The 26,943-nt window shown below is 40.4% G+C and overlaps 1 protein-coding gene across 1 annotated transcript in view; it reads right to left on the bottom strand.

Moving 5' to 3' along the window:
• Positions 1-5,107: 5,107 nt before the first annotated feature.
• The window catches only part of sntg2 (syntrophin, gamma 2), a 198,154-nt gene continuing 176,318 nt past the window's right edge, over positions 5,108-26,943 (bottom strand). The window contains exons 15-17 of the mRNA XM_042333369.1: positions 12,429-12,521; positions 11,378-11,488; positions 5,108-5,382 (exon numbers count right to left, since the gene is read on the bottom strand). Coding sequence (XP_042189303.1) covers positions 5,251-5,382; positions 11,378-11,488; positions 12,429-12,521 — 336 coding nt within the window. The 3' untranslated portion in view covers positions 5,108-5,250. The remainder of the gene's footprint in view (positions 5,383-11,377; positions 11,489-12,428; positions 12,522-26,943) is intronic.

Raw genomic sequence — 26,943 nt, 5'->3', positions numbered from 1 at the left:
GTACAGCATTGCTTTGTAACTGAAATTGTAAGCCTCAACCGGGGATTAGTTGAACCAGTCTAATTAACCGATTGAATGGTAAGATTTTCCATCACTGTCCTAATGTTGATGGCTGTGTCCAGTTTCATTAATAAGTTGCTCATTTTGTACCATGATCGTCAAGATTCTATTAAATCTTAATTAGTCATTTAGCTCTTAATTATGCTATTTACATGGATTTAGATGTTGTTCCAGTTAGGATTCAGAGAGAATATTTTGATGCTGTAGCTTTTATAAGAATAATACTTGCATTTGATCATCAAGGAGTCTCAAAGTACTTCACAAGGTTTTATTGTAAAGTGTAGTGACTGTCTATATTTAGGCGAATATTGCAGCCAATTTTCACATAACAATATCCCGCAAACAGCTATGAAGTTAATGATTAATTTTATCTGGGGATCGTTGGCCAGGATACTGAGAGGAATGCCATTCCCTTTTTGAATAGTGTCATGGGATCTTTAACATCCACCTAAACAGACAACGTACTTCAGTTTAAAATTTCATCCGATGGACAACACCAGACTATGAGCTCAAAGTCCCACCGTAGGGTCTTAAACGCACCACTTTCTGACTCAGAGCCAAAAGTGCTACCAACTGAGCCAAATTTACATCTTCAGGAGTGTGGTTCATGAGAATTGTAAGAGTTCTTTATTAAGAAATCTCATTAATAAATATTCTTTTTTTTAATCTCAGTCCAGAGAGACCATCCAGTCACCATGAGTAAGATGTTAACTGTGTAATATTCTCTTCTTCAACTGATTAGTTTGATCATCACAGCACCAGTGCAAGTGGTGTGCAGTCTGATCCATGATTAGTTTCCTTCATGATAAGCATTCCATGTGAGACATTTCTTATATTCTTAATGGCCAAAATAATGATTTCTAATATTTCCCCAGCTAAGCGATGATAGTACAGTAATTCACTAGCATCCACTCAATCCTGGAGAAATATTTTCAACAGGAAATGTGATCACCATTGAGCTGCAAAAGAATTAAATAAGAAAAATAAATTTGCAAATGTCACTCCGGTTCTAGTTTAGATTACAATATATTTTAACAAAGGGCATTATAAGCATAATGGCTCCAGAACCAAGCAGGATTTAGTGAGAAGAACAGGACAGAACATTTTGTAGGTGGGTAACCATTAGAGTCCATTTATTTTAATAGGACAAACGTCCGAGTTAATAGCTTTCTTCAAATGGGTGAATTGTAATGCTTCAGAAAATGAATACTCATCCTGAAATAATTCTGTATAGAACAAAATATACTCGAACACCTTTTGTATTTTTGAAGCTCATTTTCCTTCTATCACCAAAATTGCATGGAACAGAAAGAAAATGGAAGTTTTGGGAGTAAGAGGTGAATAGTTTATCCAGTCATATATAAAAGCCATGCTTAGTTCTAATTAATGATCGCCTATTTAGTAACATTTTCCTCTCAGTCTAAGCATTTGAAAAGTTATAAATTTATGAACTTTGGTGGTGAGAACATTTGGTTTATTTATGCTGACACATACATTTTGGGGGCACTTATATCGCTGGGAGTATTGTTGGAGATCTGGCAGTACAGCAACCAGAATTAGAGAAATTAAAGCATAGGAAAGGCCAATAGAGTGAAGGTCTTACCTCCTTCACTGGAGCTAACCTACACTAAACCTAATAATCTGTTCTATTCCCACTCCTTTCCATATTCCTCCTCTTCAAATCCTTATTCATTTAAGTGTTCTAATTTTCACATTCTCAAGAGCCGTATGAGGCAAAGCATTCCATAATATGTTAACCCTCTGTGTGAAAAAATGACCTGTAACATCTCCCTTAACTTGTGGGAATAATCGTTCACTGTCTATCATTTGGAATTAAGCGGCGTTTCCTTGGAGCTGAACGGGCTCCAAGGTGACATGCCTGGCAGCGGAATGTCGGATTCGAACCAGCTCTACGTTGGGGTCTGGGTTCGTGAGCCAGACGGGTCCGCAGTATTTCAGGGCACTGCTGATGTGCTGATGTGCACAACCAGACTGTCTCATTGGCAGGACCTGGAAGAGCAGACCAGTCACGAGGTGCAGGAAGTCATCCCACTCAGCTCCTGTTACGCCTGCAAACCAAAGCCCTAATGGGTAGGGTGGTCCAAGCTGGATAAGCAGTGGAAAAGCTTGCCGGTCAGCAATATCAATGGCAAGCTATGCGGTTTTAGCTGGTTAGACTCCAGCAGTTACTCCAACGCACACTCTGAGGTTCTCAAGCCTTGGCTCTTACCAATCTGCACCAAATACTTTCCGGAATTAGGTAAACGGGATGCAACAATCTATCTCTGCAATTTCCATGAGTAGGTGGATGAATGGAAATCTCAGTTTAGTTTGGATACTCTTCGGCATGATGATGGGTTTCCGCATGGGTCAGATACCTGGCTGATCAATTATTTTTAAATCCTTAGGAAAAACTTGCAGAATTTTTACAATGCCTTTACATCCCCTGCTAACCAATGGAAACAACTCATTTTTTTTCAATCCTATCCTTGTAACTATAGACTAATTTTACAATTGCCGAATTAGTTTAGTTGCATTATGTAGACTTTGCGTTTTATATTCTTAATGATCGTTTTAGTACTGATGGATATTACATTCTAAATACAACTGTTAAAGCAGAGACTGGACTACAGCAGCACGTTGAATAAAGATTTGAGACAAAATATCAAAATTTAAATTGTAGAAATGGGATAAAATTAGACTGTTCCTTTTGGGCAGTGAGCACCAGTACACACAAGATGGGCTGAATGATTTCTCTTTCTGCTGTATTCATTCTAAAATTTATTTTGGTCAGCCGATTATCTGACACATGGTGGCATCCATCAACATGCTGATTATCAAATCCAGATCGAGTTCAACATAGGAATGCCACTATAACATGGAAAATTCCCCGTGTTTGGAATGCAATGCGCATTCTCTCAGTGGAGGATGTCCACCACCCAAGTGACTAGTCTGCCCCTCGAAATCCTACCGATGAAGCGAGCTGACTGGTCTGTGATCAGCCATGCCCTGGATTACACTGGACTCGCCTGGCTCAGAAAGTGGATTACCATCACGGCCACAAAGGGTTGAATCAATTCCATTGCCAAGAATATCACTTGGAGACAACTCAACTCCAAGGAGACACTGTTTACCTCTCCACCAAAGAGAATAATCAAGTCATATCAAATCTAAGTTTCCAAAATTTGATTCAGATTATCCCAAGTTTGTTGAGGCTCCATCATTCTACAGTAACATTCAACACCCCATTCTATCTTTCCATTCATAAAGCACACAGAGAAGAACAAAATCTTATAAGAAAAAGCCATTCTGCCATCAAACTCATTCCTTCCATGGACTGTGCAAATCTAACCCGTCAACAAAAGATCTCTGTGCAAATACTGTCTGATCCTAAAGTCAATGAAGTAAAATCTGTATAATCTATACTAATAAAGACGAAGTGTCTGTCTGTGTAGCTGACACTCGTGCAATAACCGATTGACACAGAGACATGATTTATACCTCATCAGAAAGGTCTTGCAACTGGCAGTGTCATGGGCATATTTTTTTTTGGGGGGATCCCTTATTGCTGATGAGCTATATTAAAAAATGTTTTAATTCTGCCCCAAAATATGAGGTATGCATCGTTTTCTGCAACTATGTAGCAACAGACGAAAGCACACACCATTCAAAGAGATACATCTATATTCTGTAAACAAATGAATGGCACTTTTTTTCTCATGTTGTCATGGGAGCTAGAATCCTCCTATGTGGAACAGACGCAGAGAGAGACTGAGATAGTGAGGGAGACAGAGAGACTGAAATAGACACAGAGAGTGAGAGAGACTATATTATAAAGTATAGTGACTGTGTGTTTTGTTGGAGAGACAGAGAAAGACTGAGTGAGAGAGACACTGAGAGAGAGAGAGAGAGAGAGAGAGAAAGACACTGAGAGGGAGAAATTGAGATAGAGACAGAGAGACTGAGAGAGCAGGAGGCTGGCAGAGAGGCTGAGCGAGAGACTGAGCGAGAGTGAGAATGAAAGAAAGAGAGGATGAGACTGGGAGAGAGACTGAGAGAGACTGGGAGAGAAAATATATAAAAGGAGTCCTCCCACTGAGCCCTCCCAAAGAGGAATCTGCCCAGCTGAGTATGGATAAAGATGAAATATCTGTCTGCGTCAATTTACATTCCAATTCCATATTGGAGCCCTTGGTTGCAAGCGAAGCTGCAAAGGGGGCAGCTAATATATTTATATTCTCACACACTGTATTTCTACAGGATTGCTGCTCCCCCCTACCTAGCAGCATATGAATCATATAAATTCTAACTCCAAAAGAAATATATATCTTAGTTTGCACAATTTCCAACTGTCCTCATACTGTCTAATACTACTCTCAAGCAGACCATTATCTAGTTATGTTTTTTGAAGCAACTGTTTGACCATCAATTGCTTCATTGGAAGTATGTTCAATCTGAACTCTTCCACGAAAATAACCAACATTTACATGTTTTCTCCAGTTCACTGCACTAGATAGAAAATGGTTTACTTGTTCATCAATTGGATGATAAAATAAACTCTTACAATCTCATTTCAAAACAAACCTTCCTGCGCAAGGTAAGGTCTGGTCTTCTGTTAAAGAAAAGCTAACGGTTTTGATAAAAATTTAATTCAGAGCAGCTCTACTGTAACATGTGCCTTTGGCTAATAGAGAATTTTAAAAAAATCTTTGTATCCAATTCAATACACAATACATCATGTCCAAAATTAATGACGAGAACGCCTAAACATATGAAAGCGAAGGGTACGAGCAAAAGAGAGCAGTAAAAGAAGAAAACAAATTGTAAAAAGGCAAAAGCACTCACTTTGCATCAGAATATTTTGTCGATGTGAATTAGGAATTTTACAATGACAGATAATGCTTTGGAGTTTGAGATTTCATTATTGCAGAGTGGAGAGGGCAGGCAGCAGACAGCATTTTGTACAAGAAGGCAACACAGTACAGTGTTGTGCACATTAAGAATAGGGGTCACCTTCACTGTAAAATATTTGTGTTGAAGACACCTTCTGACAGATGTCTTAACCATTTCTATCCAAGAACACAAGCTCATTCCAACTCCATTCCCCACTGCCACACAGCAGCACGTACAATTAAGTGATTATTTTAAGCTAAATAACAGAATACTTTCCCTTGGGTTGAAATCCAGACCTCAGCTGCTGTACATGTACTTCCGTGCAACACTCTGGCTGTCCACGAACACTGGATCCACTGCTGCCACTTTTGCTGCGATGAAAGAGTGTATGCAGTGCAATACTGCCGTTAGATCAGGAAATTCTAGCTCCTAGAACAAAACAGAAATGATCTTATTAGGCATTAGATAGAAGGAGCATTATATATCCTAGGTCATTAGAGTGAGAGGTTAGAAGAATATTCTTATCTACAGGTATGTATTAGTCTATGATAAAGTAGTTGATTCTGGGTCAATCAGAAAGTGGATTATAGGATGGATGAATATTAAGAGTGCTCGATTGCGACTGAAGTGAGGATAGGAAATGTTTAAGGTTCAATAGTGAATTCATAGAAGTCAGAAACAATTTACAGCACAGGAGGCCACTTGGCTCAATGTGTTTGTGTTAGTGTTAGCTCCCTTCCAATGGTGCCGTTGCCTCTAATCGAATTCCTCTGCAGTTTATCTTCAATATTATTTTCCCACAATAATTTTCATTTTAAATGCTGTTATGGAACCAGGTTTAAAAGCCATTTCTAGTAAGTCATTCCACATTCTAATACTCTGTAACAAATTGATACATTAAATATTGATGAACTGTGGAAGGAGCAGACTTGAATACACAGCTTCCGACAACCCAAGAGGCCCTAGACTAGCTGACACTGGTAAACTTTCCCTATCTTCAGCAATATTTCAAATGTACTGGGATTACTCCTCTCGAAGTACATCCTGTTAACAGCCTGCCTTAGTTGGTAGCACTCTTGAGTCAGAAGGTTGTGGTTTCAAGTACAAAAGTTGGGACTTTGAGCTCAGAATTTAGGCTGACACTCCAATACAGTGCTTGGGAGTACTGCATTGTTGGAGGTGCCGTACTTTGGATAACACGTTAAACTGAAGATCAATCTGGCTGTTCGTCTGGACATTATAAAACCTGTCGCACTATTCAACTACCCTGAGACCACACTCACCAAAGTCAGCAATAATACACTGCAACCAGGGCTTACTGTCCCTCATAATCCTCCTCAACCTCTCAACTGCCTTTGTCACTGTTGACCACTCAAATCTCCTGCACTGTCTTTTAATTCATAACCAGTCTTCATGGTACAATACTTACATAGTTCGATTCCTACCTATCCCAATGCTACCATTACATCTACTCCAACTGCTTCTCCCATCCAAGCCCAAAGGGGCACCTCTGTTCTAGGAGTCTATCCTTAGTCCTCTCCTTTGCCTTTTGGCAACAACAACAACTTCCATTTATATAATATCCTTCATGCAGGTCTTGGAGTGTCATCCGCGATCATTGTGATGGTTCCCATTTATATGCTGATGAGACTCAATTCCACCTCTCTCCAACCACCTTGAATTCCAGTATAGCTGCTGATCTGGTTAACTGCATGGGCAATATTGAGTTCTGGATGAGCTGCTACTTTCTGCAGGTGAAAGTTAACAAGGCACCTTGCTTGTCCTTCCTGGCTCTGATTCTATCAACATCCCTAGTTGCTCACTTAGCTTGAACCAGGTGGAAGAGCTCCGAGATATGATCCTGTGTGAAGGGCACTATATAAATGCAAGTTGTTGTGGTACCCAAGGTTGGGTTATGTGAATTTGAGGAACTCTGCTTGAGTCGCTAAGGTACTATACCTGTAGCTAAATAATGGAAAAGACTGAAATAAAATAAAAAAATTTAACACGGAAGTGTGTGGCAATCAAGTGCAGTTCTCAACCTCTGCCAATGTTATTTAGAAATAGGCCCAGCTTTATTAGAGCATCATCAAGGTGTCAGGCACGCCTGTGATTGTTGATATCATTGTACAAGACTACAAGATTAGTTTGGATGAAGAAGGCCTTTTGTGCCATTTGATCTCATCCTCTCAAAATATCCACTCTGTATAATTTGATGATCATCCATAAGCAGTGGTGGGAAAGGACTGTTATATCACAAGAGGTTTCCTCATTCAAAGTTTTATTTCTTATTTTCTTTTGTTTTTTGTACCATAGTAGTAGATGTTCATTCATTAAGGAATATTCATCTAAACTGGAAAAGGAGATCCTGGTTTCAGAAATCCTTGTTAACATTGTTTTCCAGTAACATCTCAGGTAACTAAGCAACGTTATCTCCAGATTTGGATTTGATTCCCTATTGGACAGCTCAGCCTTCTAGCTCTTTTAATATTGATAAAATGAGCAACGTTTTCAACACCAACTTGCATGTATATAGCGCCCTTCACCCAGGATAGCATTCCAGAGGTCTTGGCAGTAGCAGATCACAACATCGAACCAGGGGAAAGGGGAGGTGACCACAGCCACGGTTGAAGAAGAAGATCTTCAGGCGCGAGCTGAAGGAAGGGGGCAAGGAGGAGAGACAGAGGGAGCATGTTCCAGATTTTCGGGCGTAGTCGCTGGAAAGCAGCCACTGGTGGTGGAACAGAAGATACGAGGGACAAGCAGGAGGCCAGATCTAGTTGAGCTTTACCAATAGGTAAAGACAGTCCCACTGTTGCCTATGTGTGCTTTGCAAAGATTTATTGAAGTCCCAGATCTAAAGTCACTTTCCCACATGCAACGATCTTGGGTAACAGGGTACACGAATGAGCAGATAGGAGACTATTCCACAATAATGGTACCGATAAGGGGAGAAATTCACTAAAGCCTAGATTTACTCTATTTATTCACAAGCAATGGAGCAAAAAAATTTAAAAAAACAATAATAAATTGGTCATTTTCAATCCACGACTGTTTGTGGGACACTGCTGTGTGCAATTGGCTGCCAGGTTTTGCCCACAAATATTCAGTCAATTCACTTTACAGCATATTCTGTGAAGCGCTTTGAGAGGTCTAGAAGACGTGAAAAGTGCTATATCAAATGCAAGGATTATTATTTCATTATTATTATTTAGCAATTCAGAGTGTCCAGAATTTGGCAAATTCTTAAATATAGTAAAAAATTTGAAGCCAGTTTTCTGTTAAGTTCTTTTAAGAGAATTTGACAGAAAACATTACAGTTAAGACTGAATTTAACAATTTATCAAATCCCACACTCTTCGAAATGCTAAACAAATAGAGTAAGCGTTGACCCAGATACATAATTATTGTTGGATTTTTTCTCATAACAAATGTGGGCTCTTCTTATTATGCCTAATAATTTAAAGCTGCCTCTAAAATTTATGAGTTGAAGTAATGTAAGGATTGTCATGTCAACTTTAAACACAACACTCTGTCCTCACTGCTGTGTCCTATTTCCTAAGAAGCTGTCGTTTCCCGATTTCTACCGTATTCCTTTCCCCATATACTTACCATATACTACCCTTCAGCTCTTATGAAACTGAAGAGTAAATAAATCACATCAATTAATGTATGATATTGTCTTAACAAAATGAAATGTACCCAAATGACTACCAGGGAAGTGACCCCCTCCCCCACACAGTGAAGAACGGCCTGAATGACTTTGAATGCAGTCAGAAATATAAGAGTAATGATCTTACTAAATCGTTTTTGAGCTTTCAGCAGCATCTGCTCTGTCTCAGAAATAAATTTGCTCACAACCTAGTTGCAATATTTCTTCAAAGAAAAATTACTTTTAGCTCAATACTGTGAACCTTACTGTCACAAACCACGTACTGTTTCGAATCACTGCAAGGAGACCAAAAGGATTTTCTCCTATTCAAATTTGAAGTGATTTAAGGCTTGCAACCAGGTCAATCATTGCACATGAAGGATTCTTGAATAACTTTTGCTACAAAAGCGTACTTTTCTTATTTTTGTACCTGATGAATTCTTAGAAAAGTCATTTTCCTGAGTTACCATTTTTCCTGGAGTTAATTTGAAAGGCAGATCATCATAAATGTGTGTCTGATTTGTCAGACTGGAATAGAATGGGTTGCTTTGTAATTTAATAATAATAATCCTTGCATTTGATATAGCGCTTTTCACATCGGGAGGAAGTCCCAAAGTGCTTCACAGAACACACTGTAAAGTGAATTGACTGTATATTTGTGGGCGAACGCGGCAGCCAATTGCGCACAGCAATGTCCCACAAACAGTCGTAGATTGAAAATGACCAATTTATTATTGTTTTTGGTTTTGGAGGGATTATTATTAGGCGTGTGGAGTAAGGAAACTTGCCCAAGGTTTCGCCCTGCCTGGAATTGAACTCAGGTCTCTCGCTTGCAAAGCGAGTGCTCTAACCACTGAGCTACAGGACTCCACGGCCCACAAATAACAGCTCACCTTCCCCCTCCCCCTCTTCTGTGACCATTACCACATCATCTGAGTCTCAGACCCCACTCTCTGGTCTGCCTTTTTTGTTGCAAATTCCCCGCCCCCCCCACTTGGTTTTGCATTATTAGCACCTCTATTCCCCCGCTTTGTTGCAAACCCCCACTTTGTTTTGCATCATTAACACCTCTTGAACCCATCATCCCCTGTCCTCTACCCCCATTTTCTCCTTTGTCTTCCTTGCCCTGCCTCTCCCCTCTCTGTTAGCCGTTAAAAGCCTCTCCCTCCCAACAAAGCGAGTGCTCTAAGCACTGAGCTACAGGACTCTATATAATAGAATATACCTCAATACCCTTTTTTTTAGATATTGTCACTGTAAAATAATATTATCATATTATCACTAACCCTGAACTGTCCCTTTCTCTTGCTGTCACAATGTGGACACAAAGTATGGCCAACTGATGACTACTTTCCTTGGAAGGGAGGTAAGCAGGAATCTCCTTCGAGCTGAACTGGTCAAAGGGGGCAAAGGTATGTCAAACTCGAACTAACTGTCTGTGGCGCTCTCAGCAGTCAAGTTTCTGAGCTAAGTGGGTCTGCAGTACCCCAGAGCACTGCTGTTGATAGCCGAGCCATCCTGGCAGGATTTGGAAGGGGAGACTAGTCACTGAGGACAGGGAATCTTCCCACTCAGCTCCCGTTAACCCTGCAAGGCAAATCCCTGACAGGTAGGGTAGTGCAGTGCAAAAGCTTGAGAAGTATATTCAATGGCAAACTATGCAGTATCAGTTGGTTAGACACCAGCAGTACCCCAATGCGCACTCTGGGGTCCTCAAGCTTTAGCTCTTGCCAACCTGTTCTTAATTCTCTCCGGAATTAAGTAAGCAGATGTGTCCCTCCAGGAAGAGAATGTGCATTCCAATAAATATCTCCAAATTTCCATGTATAGGCAGCATACATGGAATTCTCAGTTTGGTTTGGATACTCTTAAGCATGGTGATGGGTTTCCGCATGTGTCAGACACCTGGCTGACCAAAACATGTGCATATTCAGTTGTATTTTGGGAGCCAGGTTTCTGCATTTCTTAAAAAAAATAGCTTCCAAATTAAGACTAAATTTAAGAATTTTCTACAATTCTCCACCACCTTCAATTTTAAGGAAAAATGGTCTTGAGATGTTAAAACCAGTTTTGAATTTCAGGCCTCTGATCTGATAAACTAGTTGTTGATCCAACTCATCTTTGTAAAGCATTTCAAAACACGATCCTAGATGAAAGGTGCAAATTATTTTTGTTATAATAATTAGTGATAATGGGCTCTAACTTGTGTGCTAAATTTACACATTTATCCTTTTGGAATTGCCAGGATGTGCCATGTTCACCCCCACCATCTCCATCATTACTGTTCACAATGGTAACAGCTCTGAAGCCAGGTCAAACATTGGACTTTAAGGACGTACATTGTAATTTGTGTGAAACTCTGCAGTCTGGTCTGTCTGTTATTAGTCTGGACCGCATGGACTGGCTGTATTTCCAAGAAATTCCTGCACACTGATCATGTGTGATATACAACACAATTTCCATTTATGTAGCAGCTGATAATGTGCAGGAAACACCACTGATATCACTTTGTGAAGAAATTCATACCACTGGCACTTCCTGCACATATTGTGCATATGCCTTGGAGTTACCTTGTATTTTCTTCACAAATGTTGCAAATTACATCATGTCAGTTAACAAGCACTTTACAAATGGGAACCTTAAATTAAAGGGGATATGTAATCCCCATGAACCCTGCGATGTTTGCTTATTAGTAAAGACTAGAGGTGGGAACATTTTTTTGTATCCAGTGCATTCGAGTCACAAGGCTTGTGTTCCATGTTTTTCGTGTACCTTCATCTCAATCTGCCTGGTATCTGTATTCTGAAAAAGCAGTTTCACTCGAGTTTTCCCATCATCAGATGATCCTTTGAGCTGCGAGAACTTGAATCTCCAGAGAACATTCTGTAAGGTAATAAAGTCTTAAGAGTGCCATCAGTTATCTCCTGACAGACCGAATAAGCAAGTGATATCTGACACGCATCATTGATTTTAAAGGAAAGCATTCTGCGAGCCTCAAGCTGTGAGCAACAATGAGGACATCAAAAACATATCAATTGTTCATTACCAAATTTAGTTGCTTTTTTTTGGTTACAACTACTATATCAAATGCAGGGATTGTTATATACATTTCAAACGCCATTCTCAGCAATGCTTCACCCTTTTTACCTCAGCGCAGTTTTTATCATTCTGTCAAACGTCTTTATTCATGTGGTCTGAAAGAACCCCACAGTAAACCCATCAATATTGTCAATCTACAAATGTAAGGCTGTTCAAGAGAGGTTTCGGGTTTTATATGTGGTAAAACGTGACCTGTGATTCCAGCGCTTTGGGACGTCCTCCCGAAGGCGCTCTATAAATGTAATTTTGTTGTTGTTGTTGTGTTAATTGGCACTGCTGACAGTTAATATGGTCAACGAGGACAGTCGATGACCAAAGTCAGTCAGTGACTACAGCCCAGTAAACCTACTCCCCCAATCTGTTATGTGGCTGGATCGAATTTGGTCGAGGCAGATATTAGCCTGTCAGATAGCGGCAACCCGTCTTAACCCTAATTTCTGATGTGCAGGTAAGCTGTTGTCCCATTACCTGGCAGTTCAATAGAATGATGCATGCGTGGAAAATCCAATGGCTTGGGCCCAACCATTTTGATGGAGAGGATTCACACCTCAGGGAATCTAGATTGTCGTTAGCTATCAAATGGCCACATTGACTACATTTAGCAACGATAAATCAATGAAGTCCTACTTATCATTAGTGATCACACATCACAGTTTGCAATTTTCAGCCTCATATGTTTTTCAATTGAACTTCAAACATCATAAACAACATGATATATTCTTACCTTAGTGTTATTATCGACACACAAAAATCCGACAGCAAAGTCTATTGTGAAGGACAATGCTTGGCCTTGCCAGGTGCATCCATACGTCTTAGACTAGAAAAGAAAGACAGATAAGAAATGTTTAAAACAAAACACAAGACCTAGCTATATATATATTATATATACGATTCCACAATATACTCCAGAGTACCACTGATGATAGCCCAGTCAGCCTGGTTTATCAGCAGTGATTGTTCACTAGGGGCAGAGACACTTCTCCCTTGGCTCCTGTTAACCAGATGAGCCAAAGCCCTAATGGGTAAGATGGTCCTAGCTGGGCAAGCAGTGGGAAACTTGCCAGTGTTCTGAATGGAAAGCTATGTGGTTTTAGCTGGTTAAACTCCTTTAGTAACCCAATCCCTTTGTGGAAATCTACACATAATAATCTGTTGAATTAGCTAAGTAGACTGTATGTGAGCACATTCACAGCAAAACACCTCAAGTGCTTTGAGGATGTCTCAAAGGAAAAGAAAGATAAGACATGTTATCTTTCTTTCTTTGAAGTGATTTGAGGATATCTCAAAGCACTTCACAGGATAATTTGTGTGATTTGTAGGAAACCACAGCAACCGATTTGCACACTGAAATGTCCCACAAAGTGAATGACCAATTTTATTTGGGGGTTGTTGGCCAAGATACTGAGATAAATTGTCTTCTCTTTTCAAATAGTGCCATGAGATCTTTAACGCCCACCCAAACAAGGAGACAGGACCTAGGTTTAATGTCTCATCCAAAGGACAGCAACTCCAACAATGCTGTATTCCCCCAGCAGTGCAGTGTAATGTCAGCCTAGACTGTACAAATTCAGAGTGCTGATGGGAGGCATAAATCCACAACTTTCTAATTCAGAGGTAAAAGTGCTACCAACTGAACCAGGCAAATGACTGCCTTTAGGGTAAGTAGGTGTTCAACATTAATTGTTCCTAGAGCCCAAACCTATATGAAGGATCAGCAAAGTTGTTTGCTGGGTTTCAGTATATCCTGTTGTGTGACCTCTCAACGATGTGGTAAGGCGTTATATCAAATGCAAGGATTATTATTATTAAGAAATGTATTAGAATAAATGTGGTTAAAGAATGTAGATTTAATGTTGTGCTGTATATGATCTGAAGCTTGCCTCGCAAGTGAGAGGACCATGGTTCGATTCCCAGCCAGGTTGGGGTGAAACCTTAGGCAAGTTTCCTTATTACCACACACATCTCTGTTTACCCAGAAGTAAGTAGGAACCTGCGTGTTAGTCGATTAGTGGATCACTTTCTGAGGGATAATAACCCTTCCCCGCAAAAAAAATAATAATATGGTCATTGAATCCTCAACTGTTTTTGGGACACTGCTGTGTTCAATTGGCTGCCGTGTTTCGCCCACAAAATATACTGTCTCTACACTTTACAGTGTATCCTGTGAAGCGCTGTGAGATGTCTTGACTCTATCCCCCAGTGCCTTCGCCTTGCTTCCTCCCTTTCCTCCTTCAAAGCCGGTCTCAAGACCTTCATCTTTGACCGTGCCTTCAGCTCCCCTCTCAACTCTCTACCCCCTCCTCGCCCCCTCCCTTCCCTTCCCTCACGCTGACCATTACCCCCCCTCCTCACCCCCTCCCTTCCCTTCCCTCACCCTGACTATTTCATTCTTCCTCGCTCCCTCCCTACCCTCCCCTCACCATTTCCCCCCAGTCGGGTCCTGACCCAACTGCCCAGCGCCTTGGAACATAATCCCGACGTGAAAAGCACTCTATAAATGGAATCTTGTTGTTGTTGTTGTTGTTGACAACATGATAAGGAACTTTATCGAATGCAAGGATTATTATTATTATTATTTATCCTGAGTTCGCAACATTAAACAAGACTTGAAGCAACAATGGCAGGTATCGGGGGAGTATATTTGCGCTTGTTCATTAATTACTCTTCAGCCTGCTGTGCCACAGGACAATCCAATAGTTTTACCCCTCACAAAGCATAGGAGACACTGCACAAATTGGGAGACATTGCTTCTAGCTTCAACTCATACTGTCAAATCATCACTCTTATTAAGGATCACATAAAACTGTTTGCAGACTCAACCCCAAGCCCTAAATCTCCCAAAGGGAAACTGCAAAGACACTTCCTGATCTCCAAAAGCAACCAAGCAAGAGAACATTCACCCAACCGTCCCCACTATCCACTATTCTACCTCCAGACTTAACCTTGCAGATAATTGTAAATAATCTCAACTTAATTGTTTACTGTAGCCCTGAGCTCCAAGCGCTATTTAACCTTTAATTGCGGTTAACTCTAATTTACACTTCTAATCATCCAGGTCAATAGCTGCAATCTCAAACTCCTTCAACAACATATATATATATATATAAAATACAAGAAAGAGAGCACTGAGAGATTCAGATGATATTGTGAAACTCACAATAATATTAAAAATAATAATAATTCCCTTTGTAACGTTGTTATTTTGCTCTGCTCTCACTTTCTACCTAATCTCTCTTTTTTGATTTTACATTGGTTTGCATTCAGTGAATTATTGATGCAATGAATCCACCAACTGTGTTACAATCCTAGCTAACACCAATGTAGATAAATCTCAGTTAGTAGATTGTCTTTGTTTCTTAAGGCAATATGCAAGTTCTTTTTCGTTCATTTCCATTATGATTTTTTTTGGACATTGCTGATGATGAAAGATATCACATAGCCTCTTCGCACCAGAATGCACCAATTTCTTTGACTATTTACAGGCACACTGCAAGGCTAATTTCTGGCCGTTATCTACTCAACTGAGAAGTTGATACCAAATATCATATAAATCAAATAAATATGGCTCTAAAAATATTTATTTGTTTAAGGATTAAAAATCCTGCCAAAACAGAGGGATCTACAATTGTAGCAGCTTGTGTTTGTTTACAGATTGTTCTTCAACCAAGAAAAGGCTGATATCAAAACCAGTTTATTTAATTCCCTTCACACAGGATAGCGTCTTGGAATGCTGTACAGTGGCGGGGTTTAATGCTGAGCGTTGGAGAAGCGCAGGAAGAGGATGACCATAGTTTGCGGTTGAATAAATAGGTCTGAAGGTAATGTTGAAACATAGAGGGGTTATAATAATAATAATAATATAATTATTGGGTTGAGGTGGAAGGATTGAGACAGAGAGTTCCAGAAGCTGGGGGGTAAATCCTACAAAAATCATGAAGCAAAATGCTGACCGCAAGACTATTTTAGATCCCATTTTGGATTAGATTTGCATGATTGTTTAGTAAATATGTATTTAAATTCCGTATTTTCAGACAAAAAGTCAGATGTCATCATTAATAATCGCTCAAGAAAAGAAAGGAATAATAATTTGGTCACTCAATCCACGAATGTTTGTGGGACACTGCTGTCTGCAATTGGCTGCCGAGTTTCATCCACAAACTATACAGTCAATTCATCTTACAGCATATTCTGTGAAGTGCTTTAAGACTTCTAGAAAACGTGAAAAGTGCTATATCAAATGCAAGGATTATTGTTATTATTAAGGCAGTAAACTTTGGTTTGAGAATACTGCATTTTAGACTCACTATTAGATAAACAGGCGAGTAAGATATTTTACTGCTGCAGTTTCTCAAAACAAGATCTTTAAAAATAATAATTTGTCATTCTACTTAGCCTATACATTTTGACTTAAAATGTAAGATCACACAAAATTGTGGAATATTCTTAAATTCAGCCTCAATTTGAAGAGTCAGTTTCTTACCTACCTCTCTGACCTGCTGACTCCCCACTAATCTGCCCGCTCCCTCCGTTCATCAGGCTCCGGTCTGTCCATGACTCCCGCCCGACCCGCCCTACCATCGGTGGTCGGGCTTTCAGCCTTTCTGCCCCCACACTCTGAAACTCCACCCCACAGTCCCTTCGCCTCGCTTCCTCCCTCGCCTCCTTCAAAGCCGGTCTCAAGACCCTTCTCTTCGACCGTGCCTTTGGTCTCCCTCCCACCTCTCTGTCTTCTCTAACCCCTACACCACCCCTCCCCCATGATCGGGCCCCGACACCTGACTGTTCATCGCTTTGGGATGTGCTTCTGACGTGAAAGGCACTCTATAAAGATAATTTTGTTGTTGTTCTTCAGTTCTTAAAAGATTTGGCTTCCAAATTAAAACTCAATTGAAGAATTTTCCACAATAAATCACAATTTGAAATTTTAAGACAAAATGGTCTTTATGTTAGGATGGTGGAATTTTGTTGCTTACAAATTCCATTGCAGAATAAATAACAGAAACATATAAGATTAGCTCTCAAAGCTGTGATACAAAAGAATTGAACAGAACACAAACACAATGTAATAAAACAGGCTAAAAGGCTTTTTGTGTCCCAAGTCAGGACAAAAGCCATCACTCTGATACCTGGCACAGTATAAAATAAATAAAAGCATTGACCTATTAAAACTTTACCAAACTGTTTGCTCCCATGTTCTCTGCCCTGCAAGCTCCACCATCAACGGTTGGTCTTTGAGGCTTTCTGCGCCCACCCTCTGGAACTCCAACGCAGAACTCCTCCGCCTCACGTCCTCCCTTGCCTCCTTCAAGGCCCATCTCAGAACCTTCCTCCTTGACCGTACCTTCGGTCATCTTCCCACTTCTATCCCGCTAACCCTCCACCCCTCTTGATTCCAACCCCAAGCTTGGGTGCTAACCCTTCACTGTCCAGCTCCTTGGGACGTCCTCTCTATGTGAAAGGCACTATATAATTGCAATGTGCTGTTGTTGCACAGAGTAACATTTAATACATAATGTGTTAGCACTCCAGAAACAACTGCTATAAAATCTATTTGATTTGGGAATTATTGCAATAGGAAGTTTGTTGATTTCTGCAAATACAGTCGTTTTTGAAGTTGGCTTTCACATATTGACTTGCTTGGCCTTTGCCTTAATTACAATATCACGTCAAACTCAACAACATTCACAGGAACCTAATTGTTCCCAATTGTTAACTAGGATGAGGGGATCTGCAAAAATATTGATTCTTATAGAAAATCCACCATGGTACATTTTGTGTTGATGTGACGAGGAATGCTTGAAGGAGAAACCCAAACAGAATGGACATTAGATGGAAATTGCATATTCTAAATGTGTCCAAACCCCAAATATCTTACAACTAATTAGACACAGTTCAATAGCCACTGAAGTTACCCCATGAAAACCTTTCCAAATGGTGAATTTTCATCCTTTCCACAGCCTTGCCCCTTCTTACCTCCGTGACCTTCTGACCCCACATTAACCTATTCGCTCACTCCGCTCAGTAGCCTCTGGTCTACTCCATGTCCCCCACCTGGCCTGCCCCACCATTGGCGGTTGGGCCTTCAGCCTCTCTGCTCCCACCCTTTGGAACTCTATCCCAAATTCCCTTTGCCTCTCTCCCTCCCTTGCCTCCTTCAAGGTGCGCCTCTAGAGGACCCTCGTTTTCAACTGCGCTTTTGGCCACCTTCCGACCTTCTATCCTCCCTGATTTTAACACCTCCATCCACTTGGGTCCAAATCCCTGACTATCCAGTGCCTTGGGGCGTCCTCCCAATGTGAAAGGCACTGTACAAATCTAATTTTGTATTGTATTGTATTTGTAACTATATAAAACTTGACAGACAAATAATGTGCCAAACAGCCTCCTTCAGTGCTGAAAGTTTGCATGTTTCTATGGTTGTCAAAATGAGACAAACTCTTTCCCAAATAACTGTGATACATTGGTGTCTGTTATGCTACATAAATAGTCCAAAATAATTAACCCACATAGAATTCCACGCATGAAATACTCAGTGCCAGGGACTAGTTAGGAATACATTGCATTGTAACAAAGCTCACAGTAAATACAAGTGCAAACTTAATTGCCTGGGAAGAGTTCCTAAGAGACACAAATGGAGGAAACATTCTACAAATACAGTACATCGAAAATAACCCAATTAATAAAATAAGTCATTTCTCACATCTCACTGGTGCAGAAATATGATTTTTACACTAAAATAAAAATCATTTTATAAATCCTTACATTTTATATAGCACTTTTCACAGGAAGAGTTTTCAAAGCATTTCACAGGATATATTGTAAAGTGTAGAAACTGTATATTTTGTTGGTGAATACAGCAGGCAGTTTGTATACATCAATGTCCCATGTAGTGAATGATGAATTTTACCTGGGAGATTGTTGCTCAGGAAACCAGGAAAAACTCTTTTTCAATAGTGCCATAAGATCTTTAACATTCACTTGAACAGACAGATGTGACCTTGTTTTAACATCTAATCCAAACGACGGCATCTCTGACAATGCAGCATACCCCCAGAACTGCATTGGAGTGTCAGCTTAGATAATATGGCTGGAACCCACAACCTTCTGATTCAGAGGTGAGAATGCCATTGAGCTGAGCTGACACAGAAATGTTACTTCAGTGAAACACAATGGCCGAGTGAAGCCTTGAAGCTAATGCAGCCACCCTAACTAAATGATACAGAGCCACAAGACCAAGACAGAGGTGAAAGGTTAAAATAAGTCTCACACAAAAGGCTTCAGTAACTGATTAAGATGCAGGTACTGTAACTCTGTCTGTCCAGCACCTTGGGACGTCCTCCTGATGTGAAAAGCAAATTAAATTTTGTTGTTGTTGTCTGCTGCCTCTACGGTACTGCAATGTTGTACACAATGAAATAAAAGCTCAAATATCATGTGCAGAATGTATATATGTTCCACAGGGAATTTACCCATTTGTTTGCTACCGGGCACGATATATACTTCAACAATCCAAGTGATATGTTAAACAGTAAGAAAGAAGTCTCTTTGGGATTCATCTGCACTGCAGAGCTAATGTAGCCATGTGCAGGAGATCAGATAATTAGAAGCCAGCGTGATCTTCCTTCATGCCTGTGAGCTCTGTCAGGAGCAGAGAAAAGGCAGGAGAATGAGTGAGAAAATGCCTGGTGGAGCTACAACGCCTTGGGCAACTGCCAACTGTGAAAATCAACCGATTCATTTGGATTACATATAATTTGGGAGATTAATACAACAGACAGACATGCGGTATCATTTTTTTCAATTGTGGTGTAATTCAAACAAAAAAAATCCCACTGGATCGTGCTGCTAAATACTACTTCTCCTCAGGCAAAATGGGATCACTCAAGATTAATGCTGATCCAAGTTATGCAGTGTGCAACTTCATTAACTACCATTCAAACTATGCCTGTCATATCATGTTGCAATAGATTTATTATTGTGTTAGCTCTATGTCCACATGGAGTACTTCAGTTCTGCACTGTAACGAGGAGGTGATGTGAAGGTATGCTAACACTCCTACAAAGAACAACTTTACAATATGTCATGTGAAGCTCTTTGGGATGTCCTCTTGACATGAAAGGCGATACACCAAATATATTATTATTATTAACAATTATTTTTCATCTAATTATATATTTTAATAATAGATGCAATATATTCAACCCGACTAGTTGATACTGGTGAGCCCCTACCCTTCCTATCCCCTTTCTTATATCCTTCTGGTATCTATTCTCTCATGTATGCATCAAGTTTCCACTTAAAATACATTGATGCTTTTTGCTTCAACCACAGCTTTAAACAGTGAGTTCAACATTCTCACCATTTTGTGCAGAAATAAATTCTTCCTAAGATCTCTTTTAGATCTGCTACTGGCTACTTTATAATTATGCCCTGTTGTATTGGACTCACCAACATATGGAAACATCAGTAACCAGTCCACCTTACTGAATCCTTTCACCATCTTAAACAACAGATACAGTGATTCACAAATATTAATAGTAGGGACTGTGAATAGTAGGAAACCAATGACAGATTCCTGTGGAACTCCATATGTTACTGTCACAATAAGAGCCGTTTCTATTTCCCCCACATTCTGATTATTGTTGCCAAACTGGTAAAACATTGATTCTTACCATGAAAAATTCTGACCTTTCTTTAATGTTCCTAATTTATAACTAAAATTGTCAAATTCTACCCTTAAAAAATGTCAAATTTAAATCCTAGCTGTCCGTGGTGTAACTATAAGAAAAACTAATAATAATTGTTGCATTTGATAAAGCAACTTATATCATTGAAACAACTCAAAGCGCTTCACCCAATTTACTGAACAGTGTATTTTTTGTATGTAAATTTGCATACAGAAGTGTCCCACAAACCATGAAGTGACTGACCAATGTTTTCATTACTAATATGACAAGCGACACAGTGTGATAAAATATTTAAACTCCTTATAATAATATTTAGTAATATTTGCATCGTGGGTAGGCAAAAAATAGCATGCTTTTAGCTAAAATGTGTTTATTTGAGTTATTTGAGTTCAATATTACAGTAATAAATGTGATACTATTACTACATAGTGTTTGTTTCATTATCATAGTACGTGAACTGACATTTTTAAAAATAGTAAAATACAAAGCTATCTGTGGTAGCTGATAGGTCTCCCTGGAGCTCTCAGCAGTTTAAAGAGTTAATGAGTTGTGCATCCATCACATTTGGAAACTGCAGCAAGGTTGTATATCATGGAGCAGACACGCCCTTTGGTTAATTGCAATAAATGCTGCAGTATTGGTCCACATGCTCTCCTTCAAATCCCTTCATGCTGTTGTCCTCGCCTTAAAAATCTCCTCCATCTCTATTCTCCTGGCTGTGCCCTGTGCTCTTCCTACTCTGGCCTCCTGCTCTTTCGCACCTCCTCCTCTACCACAGAAGCTGGAGCTCTCTATCCTGAATTCCCTCCACCTTCCACCTCTCTCCCTACCTTAAATATGTAGGACAACATTTTCAAGTTCCTTGGTGATGCTTGATAATTTCTACCCCCTTCCCCATCATCTTTGAGAAGTGCTTAAACAGAACTGCGGAAACCAGACCTCGGAGATCAACAGTGAATTTAAGAATTTTCCAAAAGTTTGCACAATCTTAAATTTTGAAGCAACAGTCTTGAGGCTAAGACCATGAGAAATTTCAGCCCTCAGATTCGTTATCGGGTAAACAATATCCTCTTGTGTACTGAAACGTATTGGTAACAATCCCATTACGTGTAACTGATAATAAATTACCAAATTGAAAATGAAGCCTCCACTGCAAGCTCATTTACAAGCATTTGTCTTGTCAGATTGAATTTTCTATTGACTTGAAAGAAAGGCGATATTCATCAATGCACAGCTTGTTTTAAGCCCTCTGGGGTAAAACCTTAACAGAAAGCACTGCAACCTTTTTTTTAAATGAGAGACTTATCTTCATTGTTTTTGCTCAAAACAGTCCAGAATATTGTAAAAACAATGAATTATCTTCAGGAACCGTTTCATTTATCACATTATTTTTAAATTAAACTTGGTGGGGCAATTTTCTACCAATCTGTTAACGTTAGCTGTAAAGGTTATGTCTCAGTGTGATGTTCCGAGCTAAAATTGTTGAGGACTGTGAAAATAGCTATTATTTCTGCCACTACAATGCTCATACATAGTAGCCTCTTACAAAATTGTGGAGTAGAACAATTTTATCCCATCCAGTGCCAGGCTGAGAAGTTCATTATTAATTGGGTTGCTAGCATCATATTAGGTAGTGTAGAATGTGGTTCAGTTTCAAGGATTGCCATTTATAAGCCACTAGGGGATCAGGTCTATTGAACAAGCTGGTTATGAAGTTTTAAGCATATGTTGTAGTATTCTTTATGTTTCTCAGCTCACCAGTATTTTCATGTGAGTGTTGGATTCGTAATAATCCTCACAAAATTAAGTTAAGCAATACGTACAGCAAACAACAACAACTTGCATTTATATAGCGCTTTTCAGGCAGAATTGCATCCTGGAGCAGTTGATAGTGGAGGAGTCTGACTCCGAGCCAGGGGGAGAGATCATATACAACAACAAAATTACATTTGCATAGCGCCTTTCGCATCGGGAGGACATCCCAAAGCTCTGGACAATCAGTGTTTTGGACCCGAGCTGGGGATCGAGGTAGGGGAGGGTGGAGGGCAGGGGGGAAGGAGGGTCAAAGGCATGGTTGAAGAGGAGGGTTTTCAGATGGTTCTTGAAGGAGGCAAGCGGGGGAGCGATGCAGAGGGACTGCGGGATGGAGTTCCAGAGGGGAGGGGCAAAGTGGCAGACGACCCACCCGCTAATGGTAGGGCGAGCGAGTATGTGAAGTAGGCTGGATCCTACTGAGCAGAGGGAGCGGGCAGGATAGTAAGGGTTTGGGAGGTCACAGAGGTAGTGGGGGCAAGACCATGGAGGGCTTTGAAGATGAGGATCAGGATCTTGAACTGTGTCCTCTGTGTGATGGGAAGCCAATGGAATCGGGCGAGGATTGGGGTGATAGGGTCACGGAGCCTGGTGTGGGAAAGGACACGGGTTGTAGAGTTCTGGATGATCTGCAGCCTATGGAGGGAGGAGTTGGGGAGGCCGACAAGCAAGGAGTTTGCATAGTCGAGCCTCGATGTAATGAATGCATGTATGAGGGTTTCAACGGCCTGCGGTGTGAGACAGTGGCGGAGACGGGCAATGTTGCGGAGGTGGGGGAAAGCAGAGCGGGTGATGGCATGGATGTGGGATAGAAAGGATAGTTGAGGGTCAAACAAGACGCCAAGGTTCCTCACTGGCTTATTAAGATGGAGTGTTCATCCATGGTTGGTGATGCTGCCAACACCTGAGGTGTAAAGACGCTGATGAAAGTCAATCAAGAGAGCCTCGGTCTTATTGACGTTCAACTGAAGAAAGTTAGCTCTCATCCAGGACTTGATGTCTGACAGACATTCTGTCAGCACAGCAGTGGTCCTGGAGCCAACGGTAGAAACAGTTGGGTTTCATCCACATACGTGTAGAAGTTGACCCCATGTCTGTGGATGATGTCACCAAGAGGGAGCATATAGATATTGAAGAGGAGGGGACCAAGCACAGAGCCCTGAGGAACTGCAGGCTAATAGCTGTTTTCACAGTCCTCAACAATTTTAGCTCAGAACATCACACTGAGACATAACCTTTACAGCTAACGTTAACAGGCAGTGTGAGAGGTACAATCTGAACCAATCAAGGACAGAGCCATGAAGATTGAGGTGAGAAGAGAGGCGGTGGATGAGGATAGAGTGATCGAGGGTGTTGAATGCAGCAGAGAGGTCAAGGAGGATGAGAAGGCATAGGGAACCCTCGTCGCAGATGGACAGAATGTCATTTGTCACTTTGATATAATATGTGTTGGATGAGATGTTAAACTGACTGCCTGTTCAGGTGGACTTCAATGATCCCATGATATGTACTGGATATGATACTACTGTGGAGCCCTGAGGCTCAGTGGTTAGAGTACTTGGCTTGCAAGTGAGAGACCTGGGTTCGATTCCCGGCAGGCTGAAACCTTGGGCAAGTTTCCTTACACCACGTGCATGATGGTAATCCCTCAAGAAAAAAAATAATTTGGTCACTTCAATCCACGACTGTTTATGGGACACTGCTGTGGGCAATTGGCTGCTGTGTTTCGCCCACAAATATACAGTCAATTCATTTTACAGTCTATTCTGTGAAGCACTTTGAGACCTCTAGAAGACGTGAAAAGCGCTATATCAAATGCAAGGATTATTATTATACTACAACTGTTTAATTAGATGTTCTGGCTTGTATCCCAAGATAGCAGAGCTTTGAGCCACCATGCAAAGTCCTCCCAAGACTCAATAGCACAACCACCATATTGAAGCCCACATCTATGCCTTTGGGTTATGAGTGTCTCTCTCTCTAACAGCCACCTTCTGATTGGGGGCACTTTCTCCTACTAAAATATAAATGGTGAGGTTACTGCAGAGCCTGTTAAAAACAAAATGGTTAGAGCACTCGCTTTGCAAGCGAGAGACCAGAGTTCAATTCCAGGCAGGGCGAAACCTTGGACAAGTTTCCTTACTCCACACGCCTAATAATAATCCCTCCAAAATAAAAAACAATAACAAAAATTGTTCATTTTCAATCTACGACTGTTTGTGGGACATTGCTGTGCGCAATTGGCTGCCGCGTTCGCCCACAAATATACAGTCAATTCACTTTACAGTGTGTTTTGTGAAGCGCTTTGGGTCGTCCTCCCGATGTGAAAAGCGCTATATCAAATGCAAGGATTATTATTATTATTATTAAGCCTGACACATCTGTACAGGGATGACAGAATGAATTCGATAAACTGAATTAACGAGTTTACCATTATTTGGTTTGTGAACATCACCAACTAGACCCCAATGATTATATACACTGGATTAGTTTGGCTTTACTGATTGTTAAAGACAAGAACACCAGACAAAACAAATTACAAATCTGGTGTTCTAACAGTGTGAAAAATGCAGTGAGCGATAGTTTGATTGTCACTGGTGATAATTATCATATCACATATTGCAATTTTCACCACACTCTTTTTGAATTAAGAGGAATTTTAAAAAGAACATCCCACTTATCACATTCAAGGGCATCAAAGGAAAATTGGATCCTTGGGTACAAGATTGTAAACATTTGTAACCACATTTTCTGTCCATATAAATAATTTTGTTCAGTTGGAGCGTGTATGTGACAGATTCTTTTTGCAACGAAGATGATCTATTTTGTGTGCTGATCTGAAGGAAGCCACACCGTTTCACATCATTGATTAGTTTCTCTACAAGCTATTGCAATGGAGAAGGGAATAGGAATGGGGAATACAGGAGTATGGTGGAGGCTCATGTGGAGTATAAACACTGAATGAAACAGTCTGTGTACAACGTTCTATATAATTCTGTTCAATCTTAGTGAAACACGGTAAACTATTCTTCTCCGGGCACTTTCTCCTATATCCATAGAGGATGTCCCTTCATTTATTCCCACCGCACTGTTGATACTTTCTATCTTTTCTACATACTGTTACTCAACCAAGGATCTCAAGGCAGACTTTCTTGTCTCCTTTTATCTGGATAGCTGCCTTGTGACCACTTTCTACACTCACAGACACCTTCAATCCAGATGAATATCAGTCTTTGTTTGTCCACAAGTGCACGTAAGCCAGTCCAGAACCTTGGCATCTTGTTTGACCCTCAACTGTTCTTTTTACCCCAAATCTCGTACTACAACCCACTCTGCCTTCCCCCATCTCCGCAACATCGCCTGTCTCACACCGCAGGACGCCGAAATCTTCATACACGCATTCATTACATTGAGGCTTGCCTATGAAAACTCCTTGCTTGTCAGCCTCCCCAATGTGAGAGATACTATACAAATGTAAGTTGTATTTTATTATGAATGACCACTGTCACATCACTCAATAGCAGCCCCCTGAGAGATAAGGTGCTGGTTGATGCTTGCATGGTATTTGAAGAAGATTAAAACAATAATTAGGTTAATTTGTGTTGAGTTGATGTATGTTTTGTAACAAAGCTCTAATATACACGGAGAAAACTGGGCTTGCCTCTGCCTCTCATGGAGTTCTTCTGCCCATCCATACTTTGTAGCAGATCAGCTGATATAGGACTAAGTGGTGTTTGTTGTTTGATAGCTTCTGCAAATTTGTCCCTGAGCACTTCTAAACAACTCTAATGCGATTTTAAGAGTATAATTTAATTTTATTTTTTTACTACCTTGGTATTTATACATTAAAATTGCATTAGAGTCATTTATAAACGTGTAGAGAGAAATCTGCAAAGTTACCCACATCAACAAATGCACCATATTAGGGCACGGAGCAGAATACCTCTGGGAAACAGAACCAATTTTGATAAGAGAAATAATAAAAGTCCCGAAAGAATGAACGCAGGAAAAAAAGAAACTACCAACGCTCATTGTTCCACATTCACAGCGCAAGCAATTTGTGTTCTTAATTGGACTAATTTATTACAGAGGCTACATGTCAAGTGCAGAGACGGAACATAATTTGCATTTAATGTGGACTATGAATCATGATCCAGTAGCTGACTGCAAAATGAGACACACAGGAGAAAAGTGTTCTGTTAGAGGACTGCGTTACCTACAATATATCCTGTTGTGGGTTCCTTCAAAATTTATAATTGTGGTGATTTTTTTAAAAAAAGGGTTGTTATTGCCTCAAACAGTGATTAATTTTATTTCGTCAGCCGGGTCCAACACATGCACATTCCCATCACCATGATTAGGAATATCCAAATCAGATTGAGAGTTTTTAATATGTATCCCACCTACACATTGAAATGTATCTGGAATGGAATGCACACTCTCCCTAGAGAGATACATCCTGCTTCCCAAATCCCTACCTTCTCCTTCTACCCATCTCCTCTGTTTACCCCTTCTGATCAGCTAACTCATGCTTGCTGCATGTTCCCACCTTATCTGTGCCACCATTAGTGGCTGAGTTTTCCAATTCTGCACCTCTAATCTCCCTCCTTCTTCCCCCTCTGCCTTCCTCTCTCTCTTTCTATCTGCAAGTCCTATCTCAAAACCTACCTCTTCAACTGAGCCTACGGTCAACTTCTTTCTGTCTCCTTTCTCCCCCAGCCCCAGCTCTGCATCCGCCCC

This window comes from Callorhinchus milii, unplaced genomic scaffold, assembly GCF_018977255.1.
Source record: "Callorhinchus milii isolate IMCB2004 unplaced genomic scaffold, IMCB_Cmil_1.0 Scaffold3, whole genome shotgun sequence".
NCBI classification, from domain to species: domain Eukaryota; kingdom Metazoa; phylum Chordata; class Chondrichthyes; order Chimaeriformes; family Callorhinchidae; genus Callorhinchus; species Callorhinchus milii.
This window is presented reverse-complemented; position numbering and strand designations above follow the sequence as displayed.